Source organism: Myotis davidii, unplaced genomic scaffold (genome assembly GCF_000327345.1).
Source record: "Myotis davidii unplaced genomic scaffold, ASM32734v1 scaffold654, whole genome shotgun sequence".
NCBI classification, from domain to species: Eukaryota; Metazoa; Chordata; class Mammalia; order Chiroptera; family Vespertilionidae; genus Myotis; species Myotis davidii.
In genome coordinates this window covers 775,805-798,878 of record NW_006285795.1, presented here as the reverse complement: position 1 = coordinate 798,878, position 23,074 = coordinate 775,805, and the positions used below count along the sequence as shown (strand labels likewise).

The 23,074-nt window shown below is 42.0% G+C and overlaps 1 protein-coding gene and 1 pseudogene across 1 annotated transcript in view; both read left to right on the top strand.

The window, feature by feature from the left end:
• CPED1 (cadherin like and PC-esterase domain containing 1) overlaps window positions 1–23,074 on the top strand; it is a 281,356-nt gene that overhangs the window by 245,899 nt on the left and 12,383 nt on the right. The window contains exons 18-21 of the mRNA XM_006756835.2: window positions 9,042–9,262; window positions 9,813–9,914; window positions 10,316–10,403; window positions 14,116–14,262. Coding sequence (XP_006756898.1) covers window positions 9,042–9,262; window positions 9,813–9,914; window positions 10,316–10,403; window positions 14,116–14,262 — 558 coding nt within the window. The remainder of the gene's footprint in view (window positions 1–9,041; window positions 9,263–9,812; window positions 9,915–10,315; window positions 10,404–14,115; window positions 14,263–23,074) is intronic.
• On the top strand, window positions 3,135–4,543 carry LOC107182005 (annotated as a pseudogene).

The following is a 23,074-nucleotide window of genomic DNA, read 5'->3' as shown; positions in this document are numbered from 1 at the left end:
GGGAGAGGAAAACAGAGAAACACCGATGATGAGAGGGACACACATTGATTGGTTGGCTCCTGCATGCCCCCAACCGGGATCAAGCCTGCAACACAGGCATGTGCCTTTACCGGGAATGCGTAGGTCAAGGCTCAACCACTGAGCCATGCTGGCTGGGCGATGACTGAGTTCTAACGAATGGCGTGTGATGTGTCCAGCTCCCAGGCTGGGCCCCCAGAAAACCTGGCAGCTCTTTACTCCTCCCCACAATGGGCTGTCAGTGCTCAAGGAGTTCCTGGAAACCATACATGAAGAAGACACGATCCAGTCCTTCTGGGACTGAGTGACCTCCCTGCCCCCACGCCCTCACATACACCTGCCTAGAACCGCCTGGACTGTTTTCCCAAGGGAGAAATAAAGTTCAATTTTATTTAAGCCATTGTACCTTTCGGGACTCAATTTGTCACAGCACCTAATTTATCCCGTCTAATATAAGGACTGTCACTGAGAAATTAGAAATGAAAGTAAAGATAATTAGATAATTTTACGGCTTTTAAATAAGACTATTTGAAAATAAGCTTCAAACTTTACTAGAGCCAAGAAACATGACGTGCTTGTAGGTCCTGTGGCCCATGAAGATGTGTAAAAGAGTGGGGAAAATGCCTGCACTTAGATACTTTTTGATGACTCACCGCATGGTGAGTCTCAGGAATGGAACAGATGCAAACCTTTTCTAAACACATCTTTGTCTCCAGTGATGAGCTGAGATCCAGGCTCTCCTGACACATCTGGACACAGGTGTCTCTGCTCTGCTCCAGCGCCCACCTTGATGGAGACAGCCTTCCCTCGTTGCACGGCAGGGCCAGAAAAGAGATGCAGCACCGAAAAACGCAATTCCATCTTTGGAATAAAGTTGATCCTGTGATTTGGGATCCAAAATGTGATTAATATTATTCCTGTGATTGGTTTATGGAACCAAGGTTCAATCCCAACTCTCTTAAGCCGTTGTTCCCCATAAGCAAAGATAAAGCTTATTAAGCTGATTATCACTAAAATTTTTATACGAATTTTCAAAGTGGATTTATTGTTATTGATGCTGCTGTTGCCATTATTTTATTATCATAAAAAGCCAATATATGTTCATTTTACAAAATACAAATGAACAAAAAGAATAAACTCATCTTTTTTTAATATATTTTATTGAGTTTTTTACAGAGAGGAAGGGAGGAGGATAGAGAGCTAGAAACATCGATGAGAGAGAAACATCGATTCAGCTGCCTCCTGCACACTCCCTACTGGGGATGTGCCTGAAACCAAGGTACATGCCCTTGACCGGAATCAAACCTGGGACTCTTCAGTCCGCAGGCCAACGCTCTATCCACTGAGCCAAACCGACTAGGGCAAACTGTTCTCTTCTTAATATCACGACAGTCCTCGGGCAGTCAGACATCTTCCATAGCATCCCCAAGGTCCAAGTGTAGTGCTCCTTCGAGCGAGAGAGAAGCCATAATGCCTTTAGGCTCACAAGTCACACAGCATCACTCCTGCCAGCCTCCACTCACTGCAGCAGTCACAGCCCACTCAGGTTCAAAGGGGAGGGGACGCGGAACCCACCTTCCAATGGCAGAAGTGCCAGATAATTTAGGGACCATCCTGTAAAACCACCCCAGCTTTATTAGTCAGTACCCTGGTTGCAAGTAACAGAAGTCTCAGTAGGATGGGCTGAAGTAATAAGGACATGAGCTTTCTGGCATGACCAGGCATACAGAGGTAGAGACGTTCCTGGTTAGTTCAGTCACTCAGCGATTTTTCAGAGCCCCTGTGCTTTCTGTCTTTCCATTCCATGCTCAGCATATCAGCAGCATTTGGTCTCGTGGTCACACATAACTGCCGCAGTTCTGGTGTCACTAGGAACTGGGTCTCACATTCACGGAAGAAGATGGACATGGACTTGGGTTGATCAATTTTTCTTAGGAAGGCAAACCTTTCCTTCAAGTCCCCAGAAATCTCTTCGTACCTCAGTGGCCACCACTGGACCACGTGATTTCTCCCTTGGCAAAAACTAGGGGAAAACCTGTCTGATATTTTTGTTGTTCTAAGGTGAAAAGTGAGTTCTGCAGAACGGAAAGGGGGTGTGAATAATTGTTGGTAAGACAGTCCTTTCCGACTTCTTCTCATGGTCCATGTGTAAGAGATGATTGCATTTATATGGCACAGTACAGGAAACTAGAGGTGGGTTTAAGGTGTGTCTTTATGGGGTTTGCTTTAAAAAATGTTGTCCTTATGTAATTATAAGAAAATTAAATAGAAAGGTGTCAAAAATTACATTTGTAAAAAATTCAAATAAAACCTTTTTAAAACCAAATAAACTTCTATGATATCACCACTTCATATATCCACAAATAAGTTTCTAGGACCTTTTCTATGCATCCACATACTTTACTTTTACAAAAATGCAATCATTATTTCTCTCCTGATTGTAATCAGCTTTTTAGAAAAACTACTGTGACACCTTCCCCATCACAGTAGACTCAGATTACAATATCACTGTTAAAAGATGAAAGGAGTTCAAATATATAATTATACCTTTACATAATCAATCAAATAAACATTGATGTTATTTCAGATTTGTTTTTCTTTTAAAATGTATTTTAATAGACATTCTTAAATATTTCACATAAGTGGAATTTCTTAAAAGCTGCCAATTTATACACACAACAGCAACATTTACATTCATCCATTTGACAAGTGAGAATGAAGTTTTATGCCAGGCCCTATTCTGAACCCTTTGAATTCAGCAGTTTAAAAAAAGAAAGAAAAAAGACAAAATCTCTTTCTCCTGCTGCTTACACAGTAGTATATGAGAGGGTCCATTTCTCTGAACTCAATATCATTGGGGCTTTTCAAATTATGGCTAGTTTGATGGGAGGAGGGGTATTATTTTATTGTTGCATTGCTAACATAGATTTTTTTTAATGCTTACTGATTATTTGTATTTCATGATCACATTTTCTTCCTTTTATTGCATATGCTAACCAACACCTGTGCCTGCTAACATAAGGCAATAATTTTCACAGGAGCAAAGAGTTATTTAAAAATTGTATGGCTTTTTCCCAACGGGTTTGCTGCCAGAACACAGGTGTGAAAACCACCAGTAACTCAAACCCAAGATGGGAAAGGAAAAGACTCGCATCAACATCGTCGTCATTGAACACGTAGATTCCAGCAAGTCCACCACTACCGGCCATCTGATCTACAAATGTGGGGGCAGTGACAAAAGAACCATTGAGAAATTTGAGAAGGAGGCTGCTGAGGTGGGGGAGGGCTCCTTCAAGTATGCCTGGGTCTTGGATAAACTGAAAGCCGAATGGGAGTGCGGGATCACCACTGATACCTCCTGTGGAAATTCGAGACCAGCAGGTATTACGTGACCATCATTGATGCCCCTGGACACAGAGACTTCATCAAAAACATGATTACAGGCACATCTCAGGCCAACTGTGCTGTCCTGAATGTTGCTGCCAGTGGTGGTGGGTTTGAAGCCGGCATCTCCAAGGATGGACAGACCCGTGAGCATGCCCTTCCCGCCTACACACTGGGTGTGAAACAGCTGATGGTTGGTGTTAACAAAATGGATTCCACTGAGCTGCCCTCCAGCCAGAAAAGATACGAGGAAATTGTTAAAGCAGTCAGCACCTACATTAAGAAAATTGGCTACAACCCTGACACAGTGGCATTTGTGCCCATTTCTGGTTGGAATGGTGACCACATGCTGGAGCTAAGTGCTAACATGCTTCGGTTCAAGGGATGGAAGGCCACCCATAAGGATGGCAATGCCAGTGGAACCACACTGCTTAAACCTCTGGATGGCATCCTGCCACCAACTGGTCCAACTGACAAGTCCCTGCGCCTGCCCCTCCAGGGTGTCTACAGAATTGGTGGTGTGGGTCCTGTCCCTGTGGGCCGAGTGGACACTGGTGTTCTCAGGCCCGGCCTGGTGGTCACCTTTGCTCCGGTCAGTGTTACCGGAAATGCACCATGAAGCTCTTCCTGGGGACCATGCGGGCTTCAATGTCAAGAACATGCCTGTCAAAGATGTTCGCTGTGGCCATGTGGCTGATGACAGAAAAAATGATCCACCAGGGGAAGCAGCTGGCTTCACAGCTCAGGTGATGATCCTGAGCCACGCAGGCCAGATCAGTGCTGGCTACGCACCGGGGCTGGATGGTCACAGAGCTCATATTGCTGGCAAATTTGCTGAGCTGACGGAGAAGATTGCTCGCCTGGGAAAAAGCTGGAAGATGGCCCCAAGATTTTGAAATCTGGTGATGCTGCCATCGTTGATATGATTCCTGGGAAGCCCATGTGTGTTGAGAGCTTCTCTGACTACCCTCCTCTGGGTCGTTTCGCTGTTCGTGACATGAGACAGACCGTTGCTGTGGGTGTCATCAAAACAGTGGACAAGAAGGCAGCTGGAGCTGGCAAAGCCACCAAGTCTGCCCAGAAATCTCAGAAGCTAAATGAATATTATTCCCAACACCTGTGGTGGAAGAACGGTCTCTGAACTGTGTATCTCAATTGGAGATTTAAATTTAATAGTAAAAGACTGGTTAATGATTACAATGCATCATAAAACCTTCAGAAGGAAAGGAGAATGTTTTGTGGACCATTTGGTTCTTTTGTGTGTGTGGCAGTTTTTAAAATCTACTTTTTAATGGAAACAACATGACCAAAAATCTGTCACAGAATTTTGAGACCCATTAAAATAACAAAGTTTAGTGAGAAAAAAAATAAAATAAAAATAAAAATTATATGGCTAGTTGTGAATATTTGTTATGGTGAATTTGATGGAGACGTTGACCAACAAATTTCCTTTTAAATAATTCATCAAAATGAATGCTTTAAAAGATAGAAAGATTGAATATGAATCATATGACTGAAAAGAGCCACTCTAATTCTTGATATTTTTCAATTGTGTGTGTGTGCACTTAAAAAGCTGACATTTTGAAGTTAGACATCATCTAGTTAGGAATACCAATGAACCTCTTAAAAAAAAACTGTCACCTACAGGAAAAAAAAAATTAAAGTCACAACTGTATCTTCATCGTAGTTATAATTTATCAACCCCACCTTCCCTAAATAGAATGACGCTGGGATAAAATCATTCCTTAGAAAGCTGTCTTCACAGAGTGTGTGTACTGGGCTTGAGAAACGCCATCTAGGAATTTGCAGTATTTAGACGAACTCGTTTTGCAGATGGCGGTGGCAACACTGCCTTCTCCCATCCAGGTCCTCTTGTTAGTCACCCATCAGCAGTGGAGACCTGACGGGCAGTTCTCAGTGTTGGTTTGCACAGGTCTCCTCCAGTTCTCTCTCCCAGAGCTTCAGTTTCACCTTTCCCCCTACACGTGCTGTAGCAGGTTTGGGAGGGCAAGCAAGAGACTGTTGTGATTAAGACACCTCCCGTCTTCTCTGACCTGTTCTTTAGATGAGCTCACTTAAAGAGCCTTGCAATGCACTGGAAGGCACGCTGGCAGACCTCAAAATCGCTGCTTGCGTTCCCATGTCCTAATGCTAGTTCACGTTCCTGGTGAGCTTACTGGGTGTCAGGAATCAGACAAGCCTTTTAAATCTCACCGGAGTCCTCGAAGGTGGGCTACTGACCGTCCCCTGTTGCACGTAAAGTGATGAATTCCTGCGGAGGTCACAGAATTTGCCTTGGACAGTCTAGTTAATAAATTACAGCACCTAGAATTCTGAAACATGACTCTTTGCTTCTGACATAGTTTGGTGGACTGCATCTTCAAAAGACTGCTAATCGAGATGTCTTTTCTCTCAGGAACATGTGGCTACTTCGATTTTTTTTAACCTCTGTATTTCTCTCTGAAGCCCACTCTACAGACACCAGTGATCTGACTGGCTGCCTGGAGATACCTAGGAGGGACTGTATCTTGATACTAAAATAAAAGGAACCTGTAAGAAAAACCTCTGGTGGCAATCTAGTTTAAAAGCTAGATCTTAAAGGCCCATTATAGGTACAATGGGGCCTTGACTTACGAGTGTCCCAACTAACGAGTTTTTCCGAGTTAGGAGCCGTCTCTCGGCCGATTTTTTGCTTTGAGTTGACAGAGTAATTTGAGTTAAAGAGCTCCTTAACGAGCTCTGTCACGGAACGAATTAAATACGTAAGTCAAGGCCCCACTGTATTATTAGCTGAATTGTGTTCCCGCTCAACCAAGTTCATACGTCGAAGTCCTAACTCCCAGTGCCTCTGAAAGTGACTGTACCTGGAGCGAGGGCCTTTATAAAGATAATTAGGGTAAAGTAAGGTCATATGGACTAGCTGTGCTTCAATATGACTGGTGTCCTTATAAAAAAAAAAAAAAAAGATTAGGTCATAGACCAGTGATGGCGAACCTTTTGAGCTCGACGTGTCAGCATTTTGAAAAACCCTAACTTAACTCTGGTGCCATGTCACATATAGAAATTTTTTGATCTTTGCAACCATAGTAAAACAAAGACTTATATTTTTGATTTTTATTTTATATATTTACATGCCATTTTACAAAGAAAAATCAACCAAAAAAATGAGTTCGCGTGTCACCTCTGACACGCGTGTCATAGGTTCGCCATCACTGTCATAGACACACGCAGAAGAAAGACCATGTGAAGACCCAGGAAGAAGGTGACCATCTACCTACCAAGAAGAGGGGCCCCCAACCACACAAATACCTTGATCTTGGGTTTCTAGCCTCCAGAATCATGGAAAAAATTTCTATGTAAGTCACCCAATTTGTGGTACATTGTTATTGTAGCCCAGCAGTCTAATACAAATGGAATTGTGTAATTACTAATATCTAAAATTAAGAGCTTTCCTGATTATTCAGAGTTCTCTTGTAAAAATCAGAAATCTTGGCCAGTAAGAGGAATTTCGATAATTCTTTTTTTATGCTGGAATTTTATTGCCCCAAATAGAACTCGACTGAGAGGATCAGAGATTGAGGCCTTGACACCTTATGTTATTCAGCTTAGCCTGATGCTGCTGATGGTAACAGTGTTTGATCCGAAGGCAAATTGCAGGTGCTCCCTGGATTTCTTCATACAGCTACAGAAATACTTACCACGGAAAAAACATACCTTTGCAGAGTCTCACTAAGTTTCCTGTGGATGGGCAAGTGCAGTGGTGCCTGGAAATTATGGCAATGACTGCTATTAAAATCAGAAGTAGGTGCAGGGCTCATGGAAATAGAAATCCCAACAAAGAGAGAAAAAAACTAAAGAACAAAATAAACCTATCCAAAAACATTAAGACAAAAATCCCTTTGACTTTCGGTTCAAGAAATATTTTCTTTTTCAAACCAGTTTATAAGTCAAATGTGTATCATAACAAAGTCGTTAAATTTATTTGTATTTTTTATTTACAAATTTATTTGTATTTGTATTGAAAGAGGAAGGGAGAGGGTTAGAGACAGAAACATCGATGGGAAAGAAACGTCAATAGGTTGACTTCTGCATGCCCCCTACTGGAGAATCAAGCCTGCAATCCGGAATCAAACCAGTGACTCCTTGGTTCCTGGGTCGGCGCTCAGCCACTGAGCCACACCGACTGGACTCAATAAGTGCTTTTAAAGTTCATGCATTGAACTGTAGGGGAAAATAGAATTAAGATATCAAATACTTCATGATATGATGTGAGAAAAAGAGAGACAAAAAAGCCATAATTTCATGTAGTCTTCGGTAAAATCTGCAATGGAAATAAAAACTGTAATGAAATCAGAGGACAGCAAAGGTCATTCTGGCTGGGACATTTGTGTCAGGTCTGGGGGTGTGTAGCATTTACTCAGGTGGCGATGCAGAGAGAGCGAAGCTTTCTAGGCAGGTGGATTAGCACGAGGAAAAACAGATGCTGTTGAGTGCAAATCGTGCTCAGTGAAAAAGTGGGAATCTGAGAGGGAGCATTGAGAGGATGGGCCATTGACCCTGCACTTGGAGGTAAGGGACCTGGGTTTGAGTCTTGTGTTCCCCATTTACTAGATTTATGACTTCAGTCTCCCTGAGCCTCAAATTGCTCATCTGCAAAACAGAACTAATAGTTCAGTCCTCACAATTATGATGATTAAAAGTGAGTACCGTGTGAAATCTCCACCTAGCAAAGCCTGATAATGCAGTAAGAATTCAGCAAATGTTAGCTGATCCTAAGAGGTTAGGCTTGATTCTATAGGAAATAGGAGCCAATAGGGTTTTGAGCATGAAAGTAAGATGACCAGAGGTAGGCATTTGGAAATGTATCCCAGTAACACGGTGTGCAGAATGAATTAGAAAGGGCAGCCATTGTGCAAGAAGGAAGGCCCGCCCATTAGGAAAACATTAGCAACAATAGCCCAGCTTTGAAGTGATGGGGGCCTGAAGCAGGGCTGTGCTGGGGGAATGGGCAGGAGGGTATGGGTGGAAGAGATTCCATGTAATGGCACTAGGATCTGCACCCGGGATATAAATAGCTGTTCAGAAAAGCAGATCCTAGTCCTGTGGCTTTTTCTCAAGTAGTGTCATGACCTCCTCTGAGCTATGTAACCTCCGTGGATTCCAAATTTGCTCCTGTATGCAATAAAAAGAGATTAGGAAATCTCTAAGTATTCTTATAGCACTAAACTCCTTTGTGCCTATTTGAATCAATCAAACTTATTAAGTTGATAAGGTGAGAAAGTAAAGAGAGAGGAGACAGAGAATTTGGACTTGAAGCAAGAAGCTTTAAACATATTAGTGTGTCAGTAGATTGTCATTTCTAGGAATATGGAAAAGAAAAATAAACAGGTTTGGGGAAAATACACAGAGTGGCCAGATTATTATGACCACCTGACGTTTGTAGGCATATTAGCTATAATTTCACGCTGAAGTTGCTAGAGGGCTATATACATATATATATATGTCATTTCTAACAGTTTGAAGGGCTGTCCTTCAAACACATAGACATATGGGTTTATGAATATTCAACAAAGTATTTTATATTATATGCTACACCATGTAAACATCATATTTGAAAGCAATTTTTTTTTAATTTATAGATTCTTTTCATTGGCGATTCAACCAACAGAGGGATGATGTACTATCTGATTGAAAGACTGAACGAAACCTTGCAGGAATGGCAGAAGGTGCATGGCACTAAGTTCTACCACAATGTCAATGGCGGGAAGACTTTGATCAGTTATTCCTACTATCCTCAGTTCTGGATGAGCCCTTCATTGAGACCAACGTTTGAAAAGGCCCTTGAGCATCTCCTGCAAAGGTACAATGGAACCATCGAGAAGAGCACAGTGCCACATGCACTTGTTTCTCACTAGTGGTCATAATTGCTCACCCTACATCAGTGGTTCTCAACCTTCCTAATGCCACGACCCTTTAATACAGTTCCTCATGTTGTGGTGACCCCCAACCATAAAATTATTTTCATTGCTACTGTTATGAATCGTCATGTAAATATCTGATACGCAGGATGTATTTTCATTGTTACAAATTGAACATCATTAAAGCATAGTGATTCATCACAAAAACAATATGTAATTATATATGTGATCTCCGATGGTCTTAGGCGACCCCTGTGAAAGGGTCGTTCGACCCCCAAAGGGGTCGCGACCCACAGGTTGAGAACCGCTGCCCTACATCAAAGGGGCTGAAAAGCGTAAAGCAAGTAATACGTCTGAAAACGAGTTGGAAATGACAAAGAGGTCCTGTGATCAGGATGTCAGATATGGTTCAATGAAATGTGAGGCAATGCTAGTAAAATATTTACCATCTGTTTCAAGGCAACATGTGTTGTTTTTCTTTCTGGATTTCAGATCACGTCCTCTGGAGAATTCGGGCCAGACTATATTGGTCGTTGGTGGTGTTCAGTGGCTTAATTCCAATCATCTGCAAATTATTCACAAGGTTCTGAAGAGGTACATTTCTGTAACAGTAATTGTCATTAGGATTCTAAGTAAAAAAAAAAAATTACTCTTGATTTGATGGAATTTTTATCAAGATTTTATTTAAAGACCAACTTGTTTAGAATTGAGTATTTAAAGTCTTGTTTAAAATATTTCAAAATACCTTTGTATCCAATCACAAGATGGCTCTTCAGTATCCAAATTTACATTTACTACAGATCAAAACATGCCCACTGACATGTAAAACTCTATCCACACAAAAAATGAGCACACATCAAATCTAGAAAATAAGAAATTAGTCCTGTCTGCCAATTGCCACATCCTAAAGAACTTTCATGTATTTGTTTATGTAAACATGATCATCTAGAAATATAATTGATGCTCTTGACTTTAGAATTCTAATTATTTCACAGGGAAAATTTACTCAATATCCTTGTGATCATCAAAACTTTGGGAATCGGATTTCATCTGCCAGTGGATGGAGTGCATTTCTTAACACAGGTAAGGCTATTTCGTCCAGGCTGTGTGAACTTCATGCTTCTTGTCTTTGTTGATGTCTGGAAGGCACCACATAATATTTAGCAACCTTTATAAAAAAATCAAGGGAGATAGTATACTTGTGGATTATGGTTTTAAATCAGTTAGAATTATTCCTGGAAATAAGGAGCCCATAATCCATGTGGGTTGTACATACTTTGAGTTCATAAAAGAAGAAAGAGGGTGCCAAACTATGAAAAAGTAAGAACTGAGGGTAGATGAGAGAGATTGTGCTTTAGGTACCTGCTTACCCTACTAATGTTTCAGACACCTTTGGAGGCTCATGCTGAAACCACGAATGAAATTGTCTGAAAGAGTGGGTTTTTTTTTTTAAGATGATGTCTGACTGATTGCTTTAAAAATCATCTTTGAAGTAGTATCATTAGTCGTATAACTCTGGCTAGAGAGTCATAAATGAAAGGAATTAGAGGCTCTGACCAGTTCTCATAGAATTTAGTAAATCAGTCACAACACTGAACTGAAGTCTCAGAAAAGAACAGAAAGACGTCTGTAGGTAAAGGAACCAGCTGGGGTTGTTCAAGCCGGGAAAATTCTTGGCAGTGGGGTTGGTGTGTGATTGCTCCGGGGAGGCCAGGAGCACTGGGAATTGGGGAGACAGTAAGCTGTCCATTGAATACGTAAGCCGAGTGAGACTTCCTTTTGTGTCAATGTTGAACGCTCCTAGCTTTCCCCAGCACATACTACACAACCCCCCGCCCCTTTCCTGAAACTACGCCTGCATAGATGCCGGTTCTATGATACAAAACCAGGAGACCGGGGGCTAGAAAGTGGCCCAAGTAGAAACTCCAAATTCATCTTCTTGGAGTTAGGATGGGCTGAGGGGTTGAGGTATTTAGTATCTGGGGTAGCTGAAGAGTTTTAGACTGTTGGGGATTAGAAGAGGGATCCTTTGATATAGGTTACGAGTAGAATCTCCTTTACTGTTATCTGAAGACTACAGGTCAATACTGCAACTCCTTCTTGAGGACTCTGGTAGCTCTACTTTGCTCTTTGACTGCAGCTCCTCACAGGAACTGGAGTTCTGTAGCTGCTGCTTATATTTAGTTTATTAAGTTTGAATCAGTTCATCTCAGCAGACAGCGAACATTTCTTCAGCATCTACTATGTACCAGATATCGCGTTAAACATTATACCTCCCCCTGGGCTTTGATGGTGTTCATCAGTCTTTTAAAACGGAGTAAAAACAAAAGGGTGGAACTAGAGGGTGTGGAAAACAATTGAATGAAAGAGACAATAGCAGTGGAAGCAGAAAATAAACCTGAACTCCTCATCATATGCTTGCACGGCTTTTCAGGACTGGGTCTCTGCTTTCCTCTGTAGACTTACCCCTTGGTCTCCCTGTATATGCACACATGTCTATTCACCAGACACACTCACAACACCACCGAGCTCGGTCATGCTGAGCATGTTCTAGCTTCTCAAGCATGTCATGCTCTCCGTCACCTTCAGGCCTCTGAAATCACTACTCCCTTTTCTTGGAGCCCACTCTTTCACTACCTCCTTCTGTGGGTAACCTCTAAGCACCCTTAAAGTGTTAGTTTACATGCTCTTTCCTCTGGGGAGACTTAATGGGCACATGGGACTCCATGGTCTGTTCCTGCTATGAGCTCCTATAATGTTTTGTGTCCTCATGCATGTCACTCATCTGATAATAGTCCTTGGTTGCCTGTCTCCCCTACTAGACTAATCTCTGTGATTGGAGAGACCGGGAAGAGAGGGCTGCATTGCTCATTCTGGTACCCCTAGCGCAAAACACAATTGTCAGCACGTAGTAGACTCTCAAAAAATACCTATTCCTGAGTGGGTGAGTGACACTTTGTATGATTTGGCTGCTCCCAGTTTGCCCCTTTAGGACTAGGCATTCATTCCCCGGGGCTCTGGTTATGTGGCCTAATAAAGACTTACACGTGAATCCCAGCAGGGATTGCCTTTTGCTACGGAAACCCAACTTGCCCAGGGCAAGGGTACCAAGACTCCACCCCCTTTCCTTAATGTGGGCCATTATCTCAGAAGATCCTTCCCAGCTCTAGAACCCCTAAGTGGGACCAACAAAGCCTGTTTCAACCACATCACTCTTTCATAGGTGTTGATCCCCGTTGGTCTCCTGCATGCAAATTTCCACCTAATTGTCTATTGCCCAGAGAACTGACCTCTAGACACTGCTTACTCTAAAGTTCCATGTATCCTTCATCATTAGACATATTAGAGTTGAGAAAAATGCGTGTACTAGACAAGAACAAGCCTGAGGATCATTTTTCATGTGATAGCACAGACAAAATTCGCATCTGTCTCCTTCCTCCATATTTCTTCTTTATGGACCTTTGCTATTCACGATCTTTATTTGGGGGGAAACACTCTTCTTTGAATGTCACATAACAATAGTTACGTGCGCTCAGTGGAGATAGGAAATTAGACGTATTTGTACTGCTTTTACTTTGCGGTTGGATTACCAAATGCAAGTAATTTGCATTTTTACATGGAAAATAAAAATAGTTTTTGTTCTTTAGAAAAGACAGAGTGCAATTCCCTCTCTTTGTCAGAGTGGGTTTGCCAAGAAACAGACACTAAGATGGGATGAGCAGAAGAAGGGGGTTTAGAGGGAGAGTGCCTGGGAAGACTAAAGGGAAGAGGAGTAGACAGGAAGACTTTCAGACAACAGCACCCAATGCAGAGCCCTCAGTCTTGCACCAAATGTTTTCTAGTCCACTATGTATTGGGACCTGTGTTTAGGAATAATGAGTCTGACATGAAGGGTGTGGAAGAAGGATGAAGTACATAGGAAGAGACTCAGACAACAGGTCAGTCTGAGAAAGTGTTGGCCAAGCCAATGAGGAATCCTGAACTAGGGTAGAGGAGGAGTTCCTCCTCTTGACAGTAGACCTCAACTAGAACTCCCACCTTGGACATGGGAGGGAAGGAGGGAGAGAGGGAGGAATATGACCCAGAAACAGCAGCACTCCATTCTGCTGTTTCTCTAGAAGCACACTTCCTCCCCTCCCTCCCCACCCCCCACTGGCAGTCCTGTTTCTGCTCAGGAGTCACCTCTCCAAGTCTCTCTGTCCAGCTGTCCCCTTGCACCTGGCAGAGCTATTCCCTTTTCTCTACTAGCCAGAACCTGGTAGGTTTGCCTGCAATGAAAGACTTAGTAAATGTATGCATATCTTTCTCCTATTAGCATGTAATGTCTTAAGATCAGGGCCCATGATTTATTTATTTTTGTATTCCTGTCCCTCAGCACAGAGCTAAGCACGAAACATATGTTAATTAATATTCAAATGAATAAAAATCCAAGTAGATGGGGATAACATTTGTAATTTCAAATCTTGGCTTTTAAATTGAGAATTTTAGAGATTTCAAAGGATCTTTGTGGGCAAAAAAAAAAAATGACTTATGATGGAAAGAAAAGTTCTAAACTGTAAATCACTGTACATATTTATGCATTGCTGTTTTATACATACACAGGTGTTTACATTTATATTTTGAATAAAGAATTAGGGCACCTCTTTACTTAAGAAATATAGGTAAAATTAAGTCTTTATCTCAAAATAAGACCAATCTGTAGAACAAGATGCCCTTTACACAATTTCTATCTGATTTTGCAAATCGTAAACAACGCTCTTAATAAAAATTCTCACTCTTCTGCTTTGCAACACAGAGGGAAGTTCAGAACTTATGGAAAGAAAATGTGGTTATTCTGGACACTGCAAAGAAGTATGGCTACGAAGTGGTGGACACCTTCACTATAACCATGGGGCGCTACAAAGAGTTTTTCCAGGGAGCCTGTGGCTGCCATTTCCATGAGGTATTTATCTGGCTTTCTGACTCTTTTAGCTTTTGATTTTTAAAAAATTTTCATTGTGTTTTTAATAGCATGGTCAGTCTTATAGTGCATTAAAAAACTATGTCAGGAGGAGATGAGATGATTTGTTCATCACTAGGCCGAAGCATGTGGTAATCATAACTCAAGGCTCTGCAAAATGAGGTGTTTTTTTAAAAAAGAGTGTTTACATAGACACTTGGGAACTGGGAGCTCAGGTCAGTGCGAGAAGGAGATGGCCACCTGGAGAGAACCTGCCCGTCTCACAGACTCCGAGCCTTCCCTGAGGAATGGTGTCCCAAAACGTGCCAGATGCCTTCAGTGGAAGCAGCTTGAAGATCCAGAGCATTTAATATGATAACTAACAAATCACCTTCCTCCTTTGGTGTAGTCAGTGCACAACAGGAGGGCCGGTCTTCTGACTGATTTCCCCCCACTGGTGAAAATGATGTTATTTGTAATAGTAATGAAACAGGCTTAGCTGATAAGGTGATGATAGAAAATAATTTTATCCTTTTCCCCTTGTCCTTTCAAATCCCTCTGTGGATATTGCCTCCCTATCACTTGAATAAAATCTTGGTAAATCCCATAACTTGAAAACCCACTTCCAGATCATCAAAGGACCCCCATCATTTTCAGGCACAGAAGAATATCACTTCAATACTAAAATTGCCCGGGCCTGTGTCTGTGCCCACGTAACATGATTTCCTTCCCCCAGCTTAGACCTGCCTCATCTTGAAAGCCTGACATAGGAGAGAGGGAGCCAGGGACTTCTTTCCTACTTCCCCACTTTTCTTCTCCCACCCTCTTCATTGGGTCTGGTTAGGGAGGAGATAATAAGGGCAACAAAAGTCTTGCTTGACTAGCATAAGCATAGTCATCAGTGTGCTCTCTGGGGATAGAATGGTAATTCCTTCTTTTTAGGGTGCTTTTGTGCATTTTCTTGATGACAGATCCCACTGGGCCCCCCAGAGATAGCTTCCTGGGGAAAGGCCAGTCCCACTCACTGCTACATTCCTTCCTTGGCCCTTTGACTTCCAATTGCCCATCCTTCTGTTGAAGGGTCACATTGCCCCTCTAGGCATCCTCTTGGAAGATACAGTGGGGCCTTGACTTACAAGTGTCCCGACTAACGAGTTTTTTGAGATACCAGCTGTCTCTCGGCAGATTTTTTGCATTGAGTTGATAGAGTAATTTGAGTTAACGAGCTCCTTAATGAGCTCGGTCTCTGAACGAATTAAACTCGTAAGTCAAGGCCCCACTGTATTCAAAATGGCACTGGGCTTGCTACATTCAGTTGCCCAGATTTGGTCCACAAGAAACACCCAGGCACCCTTGCTCAGCTGTTGCTGGAAATACAGTTAGCTCCAGGTCAGCCCTCTCTCTGTTTCTCGCTCTTTCTTGCTTTCGCTCTCACTTTTGCTCCTCCTCTCTCGCTTTCTCTGCTACAGGGAAGCTGAACTTTAGCCAGTGTCTCATCCCAGTCCTAATGCACCCCAGTCCCCAACATGTCCATCTCTCCAAGTTGGTCTCTTAAAACCCCATCTCACTTAGCTTAGAGCAGTGGTTCTCAACCTGTGGATCGCGACCCCTTTGGGAGTCAAACGACCCTTTCACAGGGGTCGCCTAAGAGAGAGGAAGCCAGGGACTTCTTTCCTATTACATATTGTTTTGTGATTAATCATTATGCTTTAATTATGTTCAATTTGTAACAATGAAAATACATGCTGCATATCAGATATTTACATGACGATTCATAACAGTAGCAACATTACAGTTATGAAGTAACAACGAAAATAATTTTATGTTTGGGTCACAACATGAGGAACTGTATTAAAGGGTCGCGGCATTAGGAAGGTTGAGAACCACTGGCTTAGAGCAAGGTTGGAGGAGCTCCCCAGAGGGAAGAAGACCACAAAGTATTTGGAAAATTTCTCACATAGAATTTCTCGCTCTTCATCTTCATTTCTCAGTCCTTTTCATGAAACAAGGGTTTGTGAAGGGGGATGCTGTCCACACTTTTGCATGTTTTGCATATATTGTCCAGACATTGTTTCGGAATGTGAAGCTACTTGGCTACTGTTGTTTGCTCTAGGTCTCAGGAGCTTCAGCTGAAACTGTTATGGAGAGTTTCTCATTTGATCATCCTGTCAGATATTGATTCACTCGTGGGTTGCTGTTTTTTCTTGCATGGCCTCCTTTGTAAACCAGGATGCAGTCATTAATGAGTTGACTAGTGAGATGACAACTAAAGGTTTCTTCTGATCCTATTTTTCAGCTATAAGATGACTTTCAGAATCTATCCTGATCCTCAGGTTTTATGAATACCCAAAAGTTATTGACATGGCACTGTATGCTCTACTAATGGATTCATGTTATATTTTCATATGACAGATGGAACTGCATCTCAGAGAAGTGAGCTCCTGCACCCACAATAAAAATCATTTTGAGTTTTTATCTAGCAACATGGAGTTTGGCCATGTGGATGTGGATGCAGACCAGATTTTAAGCTGTAGGACACTGTGTGTCTACTTATTTCTTCCATAAGAAAACATAACACTCTTTGGGTGCCTATCCTAATTTGCAAAATGTCAAGACTTAGAAATACAAGAGCAGTCAGCCTGGAAGAAGAAGAAACAATAAACTTGTACCTGAGACAACCCAGTATCAGTTGGTGACAAAAACAAGCCAAAAGTTGCCAAATGGGGACTTTGAAAGACAATATACAGATAGGGTTTTTGTTTTTGTTTTTTTTTTTTTTACTCTTTTAGGAGAGATTCATTTATTTTTTTTTATAATATGCCTCCAATTAGTATTTGGGGTGAGGATACCTGTTTTTTATTTTTCAGCTTTAGTGCTTCTAAAAAGAAGTCCCCCCCAATGATTTCCAGCATGGCTCCAATTAAAAACAGAAGATGCCCTTCCCACATGATTGCATTTCATGTATCTCCTGCTACAGCAACAAGTAGTTGACACTAATAGTCATGGAATTAGTGAAGTACAAAAAAGACTCTCTGAACCATCAGAGCTAGAAAATTGGCTTATAATCATTACTAAAACACCATTATTAGTTGCATAATGATGACTTAAGCATGCCAGGTAAAAATTATTTCACTTATTTGATTTTATAAATTTTTTGTGTGTGTTCAGATATCATGTACAAATTCTTTTTTCTTAAACCCTATTTTTCATGTGTGCTGTCTTGGAGGCAGGCTATATAGGTATGCCCCAGATTATCTCAGTTGATTCTGGAGCATGTGATCCATTCCGAAGTTTCCATGTTTGAGAAGAAATACTTCTAAGAGCATTTGCCCTTCTAGTTACCACACAGACCTGATACAGTCGTCTTTCTGAAATAACTCCCTTCATCACAAAGTCTCATACCTCATTCATCACTTAGGCATACTTGTTGCTTAACTTTTGAACAATTTGTACCACTTGTATTTCAGGAAGTTGCTAGTAATGACGCATGTTTTATAATCTTTCTAAACTATCGCCCAACATCTTAAATCACTGTTAGCTTATTATAAACAATCAAGAAAATTCTAAAGCTTCTTGCAAGGAATGGAGTGACGATAAATGTAGCAAGCCAGAAAACAGTAGGTTATTGGTCTCATGCAAAATGTATTAAAGGGTAGAAATTCATTAATAAGAACCATTTTTCCTCTGTGCTCATCTAATGAGCTGGCAAAGGAAGTTGTCATATAGTAATCAAAAGACTTAAAATTAGCTATAAGAAACCCCAAAGAAGTTCAGTTTGAGAGCCTTGTATCTTCTGGTGTTTAATGAAACCATTCTCACAATCAGTTCACAGACACCTGAGAAGGACTGGTATAACCTTCACAGCAAGATGTGAATGTGACCTCTTTGATTTGTGGTGAGAATTCAAGCATAGACATAACAAGCCTACTCCAGTGGTCTCTTATTGCTATGGATGAGATTAAAGGGTTTGGGCATCTCTTTCATCTGTCAAGGCTCCAAAAGAGAATACATTGCCACCACACATTTATAAGAAATTTCCCAACTGGTGTGCATCAGTTTTGACTAACATCGTCCCGCAAATGAGAAAAGCAGGTATATCTCTTCATGGGTTAGGGATGGAATTTTGTTTTCTCAATGTTTATGCAGGACAACAAACAGGATCCAGTTAGCTCTTGCCCAAGAGTGGTTTTGGATGTGCCTTTAGTTATGTGGCAAATACCTACTGTCAACAGCCAAAACCTGGAAAGGATACAAAACTATTATCAGCCCAAACTTAGCTGCAGAAGGAGAAAATCCACAACTAATTATTATGTGACTAGAGTCCCTGTGCATGAATTTGTGCACCAGTGGGGTCCCTCTGCCTGGCCTGTGGGATCGGGCCAAAACCCCCTCTCTGACAACCCCCGAAGGGTCCTGGATTGCGAGAGGGTGCAGGCCAGGCTGAGGGAGCCCATTGGTACACGATCAGGGCCAGAGAGGGACACGGGAGGTTGGCAGCCGGAGAGGGACTGAGGGAGGGCTCCAAGGTTTGTCCAGCCTGACTTGCTCAGTCCCAATCCACCAGACCCCAGCAGCAAGCTAACCTACCTGTCAGAGTGTCTGCCTCTGGTGGTCAGTGCACGCCATAGCAACTGGTTGACCAGTCGACACTCTGCCCCCTGGCAGTCAGTGCATGTCATAGCAAGCAGTTGAGCAGCCTTAGCATATCATTAGCATATTACGCTTTGATTGGTTGAACGACTGACCAGTCGACCAGACACTTAGCATATTAGGCTTTTATTATATAGGATTATTAATTAGTCTAATCCAGCAATTTTCCCAAACTTTTTCATCTCGTGGCACACATAAATTAATTACTGAAATTCTGTGGCACACCAAAAATACATTTTTTGCTGATCTGACAAAATAATATGTATAATTTTAATTCATTGTGCTGGCTATTGTTATTTTTCAATTTGACAATCTAAGAGAAAAGAAGTCAGTGCCCCTGACTAAATAATAAGGTATTGCATGTTTTGAAATTTCTTGTGGCACACTGGTTGAAAATCGCTGGTCCTATTTCAGTTGTATAGAGTTTATATGATATCTCTGTTTTCTGGCATCTCATAGCCACAGCTTTTGACTCAGCAAAAAAAATCAAAACAAAAAAACCCTCTGGCATCACTCCCAGCTCTCACACCTGCAGATTGCCTTTGATTCTGGCACCATGGAAAGAGATTTTCCGTTCTTTGTCAGAGATGATTTTTCATCATTATTTTTGATTTCAGGGAAGAAGGGAGAGGGAGAGATAGAAACATCAATGATGAGAAAGAATCACTAATTGGCTACCTCCTGCATGCTCCCTACTGGGGATCGAGCCTGGAACCTGGGCATGTGCCCTGACCGGGAATGAAACCATGACCTCCTGGTTCATAGGTCGATGCCCAACCACTGAGCCAAGCCAGCTGGGCATCATTATTTAATCTTAATTAAATAAACAAAAGCTTATCTGGCCTAGAAATGTTTTCTTTCTGTATTATTGGCCTAAAGCGTTTCTCTTTGTACTTCAGAGTTTAAAAGTTTATCATAAACATAATGAAGAAAAAGCCTTTAAATTTATCTATCTCAAAAAAAACTGAAATAATGACTTTGAGAGAAAAAAGAACTGATCCAAATAGAGTTATCTTACTTATATAGCAGATGCCAGACTTTAACTAACAACATGGCTATTTTTAATAAATTAGTACACTGTAATGACAATTTAATTCATCAGCTTTTTTGGTGTCTGTATAAAGATCATATTAACTGCTATAAACTGAGCCAGGAGAAATTCCCATTAACATCTCAAACTAAACATATCCCCCCAAAAATAATTAATATTTGAATTTATTCTGTTGTGCTGTCATTTACAAACCAGACTCATCCTCTATTCCTCCTTCTCTTTCTCCAGCCCCCTAACAACCTCCAACCAGCTAGTTACCAAGTGCCTTTTACCTCCTAAATATTTTTTCAAGTATTTTTCCCACACTCTGTTCCAACTGCCTCGACCTTGTTTATTCTTTATCATCCCATGTTTATTTTGTGTGTCCAATTCTTGAGTTAAATAGTAGTGATGCAAAAATAAATAAGACATACTCTCTTCCCTTGAGATAGTGTAGTTGGAGGGTCAGGCAGAAAAACCCATATTATGAAACATGTAAAATGGCATGTTAGAGATATAAATAGGATATTATAATAACATCAAGAAAGGGCACCTAACCCAATCTGAGGACTGAGTGAAACTCTCCTTGAAAACTTTCTAAGTTGATTGTTAAAGAATGAGTAGACCCTAGTCAAGGTAACAGGATGATGGCCATTCCAACCCTATGGGACATTAGCTTTGAATAGCCTGATGTTCTCAGGAAATCACAAGTAATCCTGTATATTGTAAAGCATCCTATATAATAAAAGGGTAATATACAAATTGTCCCCTCAACTGGGAATTCGACCGGAGTTCAACCAGCGGCCAGGGCCAGCCTGCCAACTGCCTGCGGCCCCTTCCCCCAACCAGCCCAGCCAGCCCAGCCAGATCAGCCCCTATCTGGGTGGGTGCTGGACAATACCCGTGCACGAATTCATGCACCGGGCCTCTAGTCAATTATAAAAAGAGATTGGGAAAAGTGAACTAGGGTCTGATGATGGTAAGAGGTTAGACTTTATCCTGTAGGTGACAGCCAATGAAAGGTTTTAGAGAGAAGTGAGATTGCCATGTCTTTGTTTCAAATCTGATAACAGTGAGGAGGAAAAATTTGAAGAGGGCTAAATCAGGGAGAGAAGTTAGGAGACTTTTTTCAACAGTAGGGTGAGAGGTGATAAAAGCTCACCAAATAAGAACAGAAACAGCAAACATAAGGGAGAAACAGACAAATACAAGCCCTAGATCTTATCTGTGGCATGAGGGCTCAGGAAGAATCCAAGATAATTCCCTTCTTAGGTGATGGATTAGCGAGCTCAACTGGCAAGTGAGACAGAAAATAACTGGGAAGGTACCAGCTTAGGGAAAAGAAGATGAATTCAGGTTTGAACATGTTGTGTTTGAGATGCCTGTAGGACATCCAGGTGAGATCTCTCACAGGCAGTTGGATATACAAGTCTAAAGCTTGAGAGACAGGGTGGGGCTAGAGATAAAAAGTTGGAAGTACTCAGAAACTAGGTAACAGTTTAAACCATAAAAATAGATCATCCAGAGAAAGTGAGTAGAATAAGAAGAGCTGAGGAAGAACCTTTTGGAAATGCAGACATTTAAGCAGTTTGGTGAAATAGGAGCATTTGGATTTAGACAATGAACTGTTCGAGGAAACTCTAGTAGAGTGTGGTGCCATGGAAAGCTCAAAAATGAATATTTGTGAGGTTGAAATAGGGGTGATGTTGTCTCATGTAATAGATAGGTCTATTAAGATGGAATTTTTAACTAGTCATTAATTTTGGCATTGAGAAGGTCCTTTCTGATCAAATGAAGAGTTTTGGTAAAATATTGTGGGCAGAAATTAAACTACAATAGTCTAAAGAGGTATCAGGAATGAGAAAAGGGAGCTGGTAAAGCCTTTCAATAAGTAAATAAGAAATAGGGAGCTCTAACCAGTTTAGCTCAGTGGATAGAGCATCAGCCTGCGGACTGAAGGGTCCCAGGTTCGATTCTGGTCAAGGGCATGTGCCTTGATTTCGGGCACATCCCCAGTGGGGGGTGTGCAGGAGGCAGCTGATTGATGTTTCTCTTTCATTGATGTTTCTAACTCTCTATCCCTCTCCCTTCCTCTCTGTAAAAAATCAATAAAATTTATTTTAAAAAAAAGAAATAGGCAAAGATATTGGAACAGAAAATGGTCCAAAGGCAGTTTATGAGCAGAGGAGGAATTATCAATAGTAAGGAAATATTAAGACTATAGGAGGGAGTAGGGCTGTTGGAACAAGGGCCCTGAATACATAGGAGAGGACCAGGTCAAGGACACTGGTGAATAACTGGCAGGATGTTGATTAATGAACAAGGCGAGCTGGAGGGTCTCTTCTTCCCTGGAACCTTCACTTTCCACTACTTGAATTATCGCTACTGGGATAATATTTCTATACTTCAAGTCTGATGTTGTCATTTAAAATCTTTTAATAGCTCTGTAAGTAGAGGAGTCACAGAACTTTTCACTGCCTAACATTCCTCCACCCCTTTTATTGGGAAAGTGATTCTAGACAGTTTTGTGTTTTTGGTGTGTTTTTTTTAATAAATAACTAGAGGCCCGGTGCATGAATTCGTGCACAGGTAGGGTCTGGCCAGCCCGCCCTAATCGGGGCCAATGGGGCCCACCTGGCCAGGGGGAGGGACCTCTGGCAGTTGGTTGGCAACCCCACCCCCGATCTGGGGGGGGGGGCAATCAGGGCAGGGGGACTGGCTAGGGGGAGGGGCTGCAGGCAGTTGGCAGGCTGGTCCAACCCCTGATCAGGGTAGGGGATGCCAATCCAGGGCAAGGCCAGCTGGGGGAGGGCCCGCCCCCGCCCCCTGGTGTAACTTGCAGTTGAACTCCCAGTCAAGGAGATAATTTGCATATTAGCCTTTTATATTATAGGACTAGAGGCCTGGTGCACAAAAATTTGTGCACTCAGGGGGGAGGGATGGTCCCTCAGCCCGGCCTGTGCCCTCTTGCAGTCTGGGACCCCTCAGGAGATAATGACCTGCTGGCTTAGGCCTGCTCCTGGGTGGCAGAGGGCAGGCCCAATCCCTGGGTGCAGCCCCTGGTCGGGCTCAGAGCAGGGCCGATTGGGGAGTTGGGGCACCACCCCCTGTCATGCACAGAGCAGGGGGGATCGG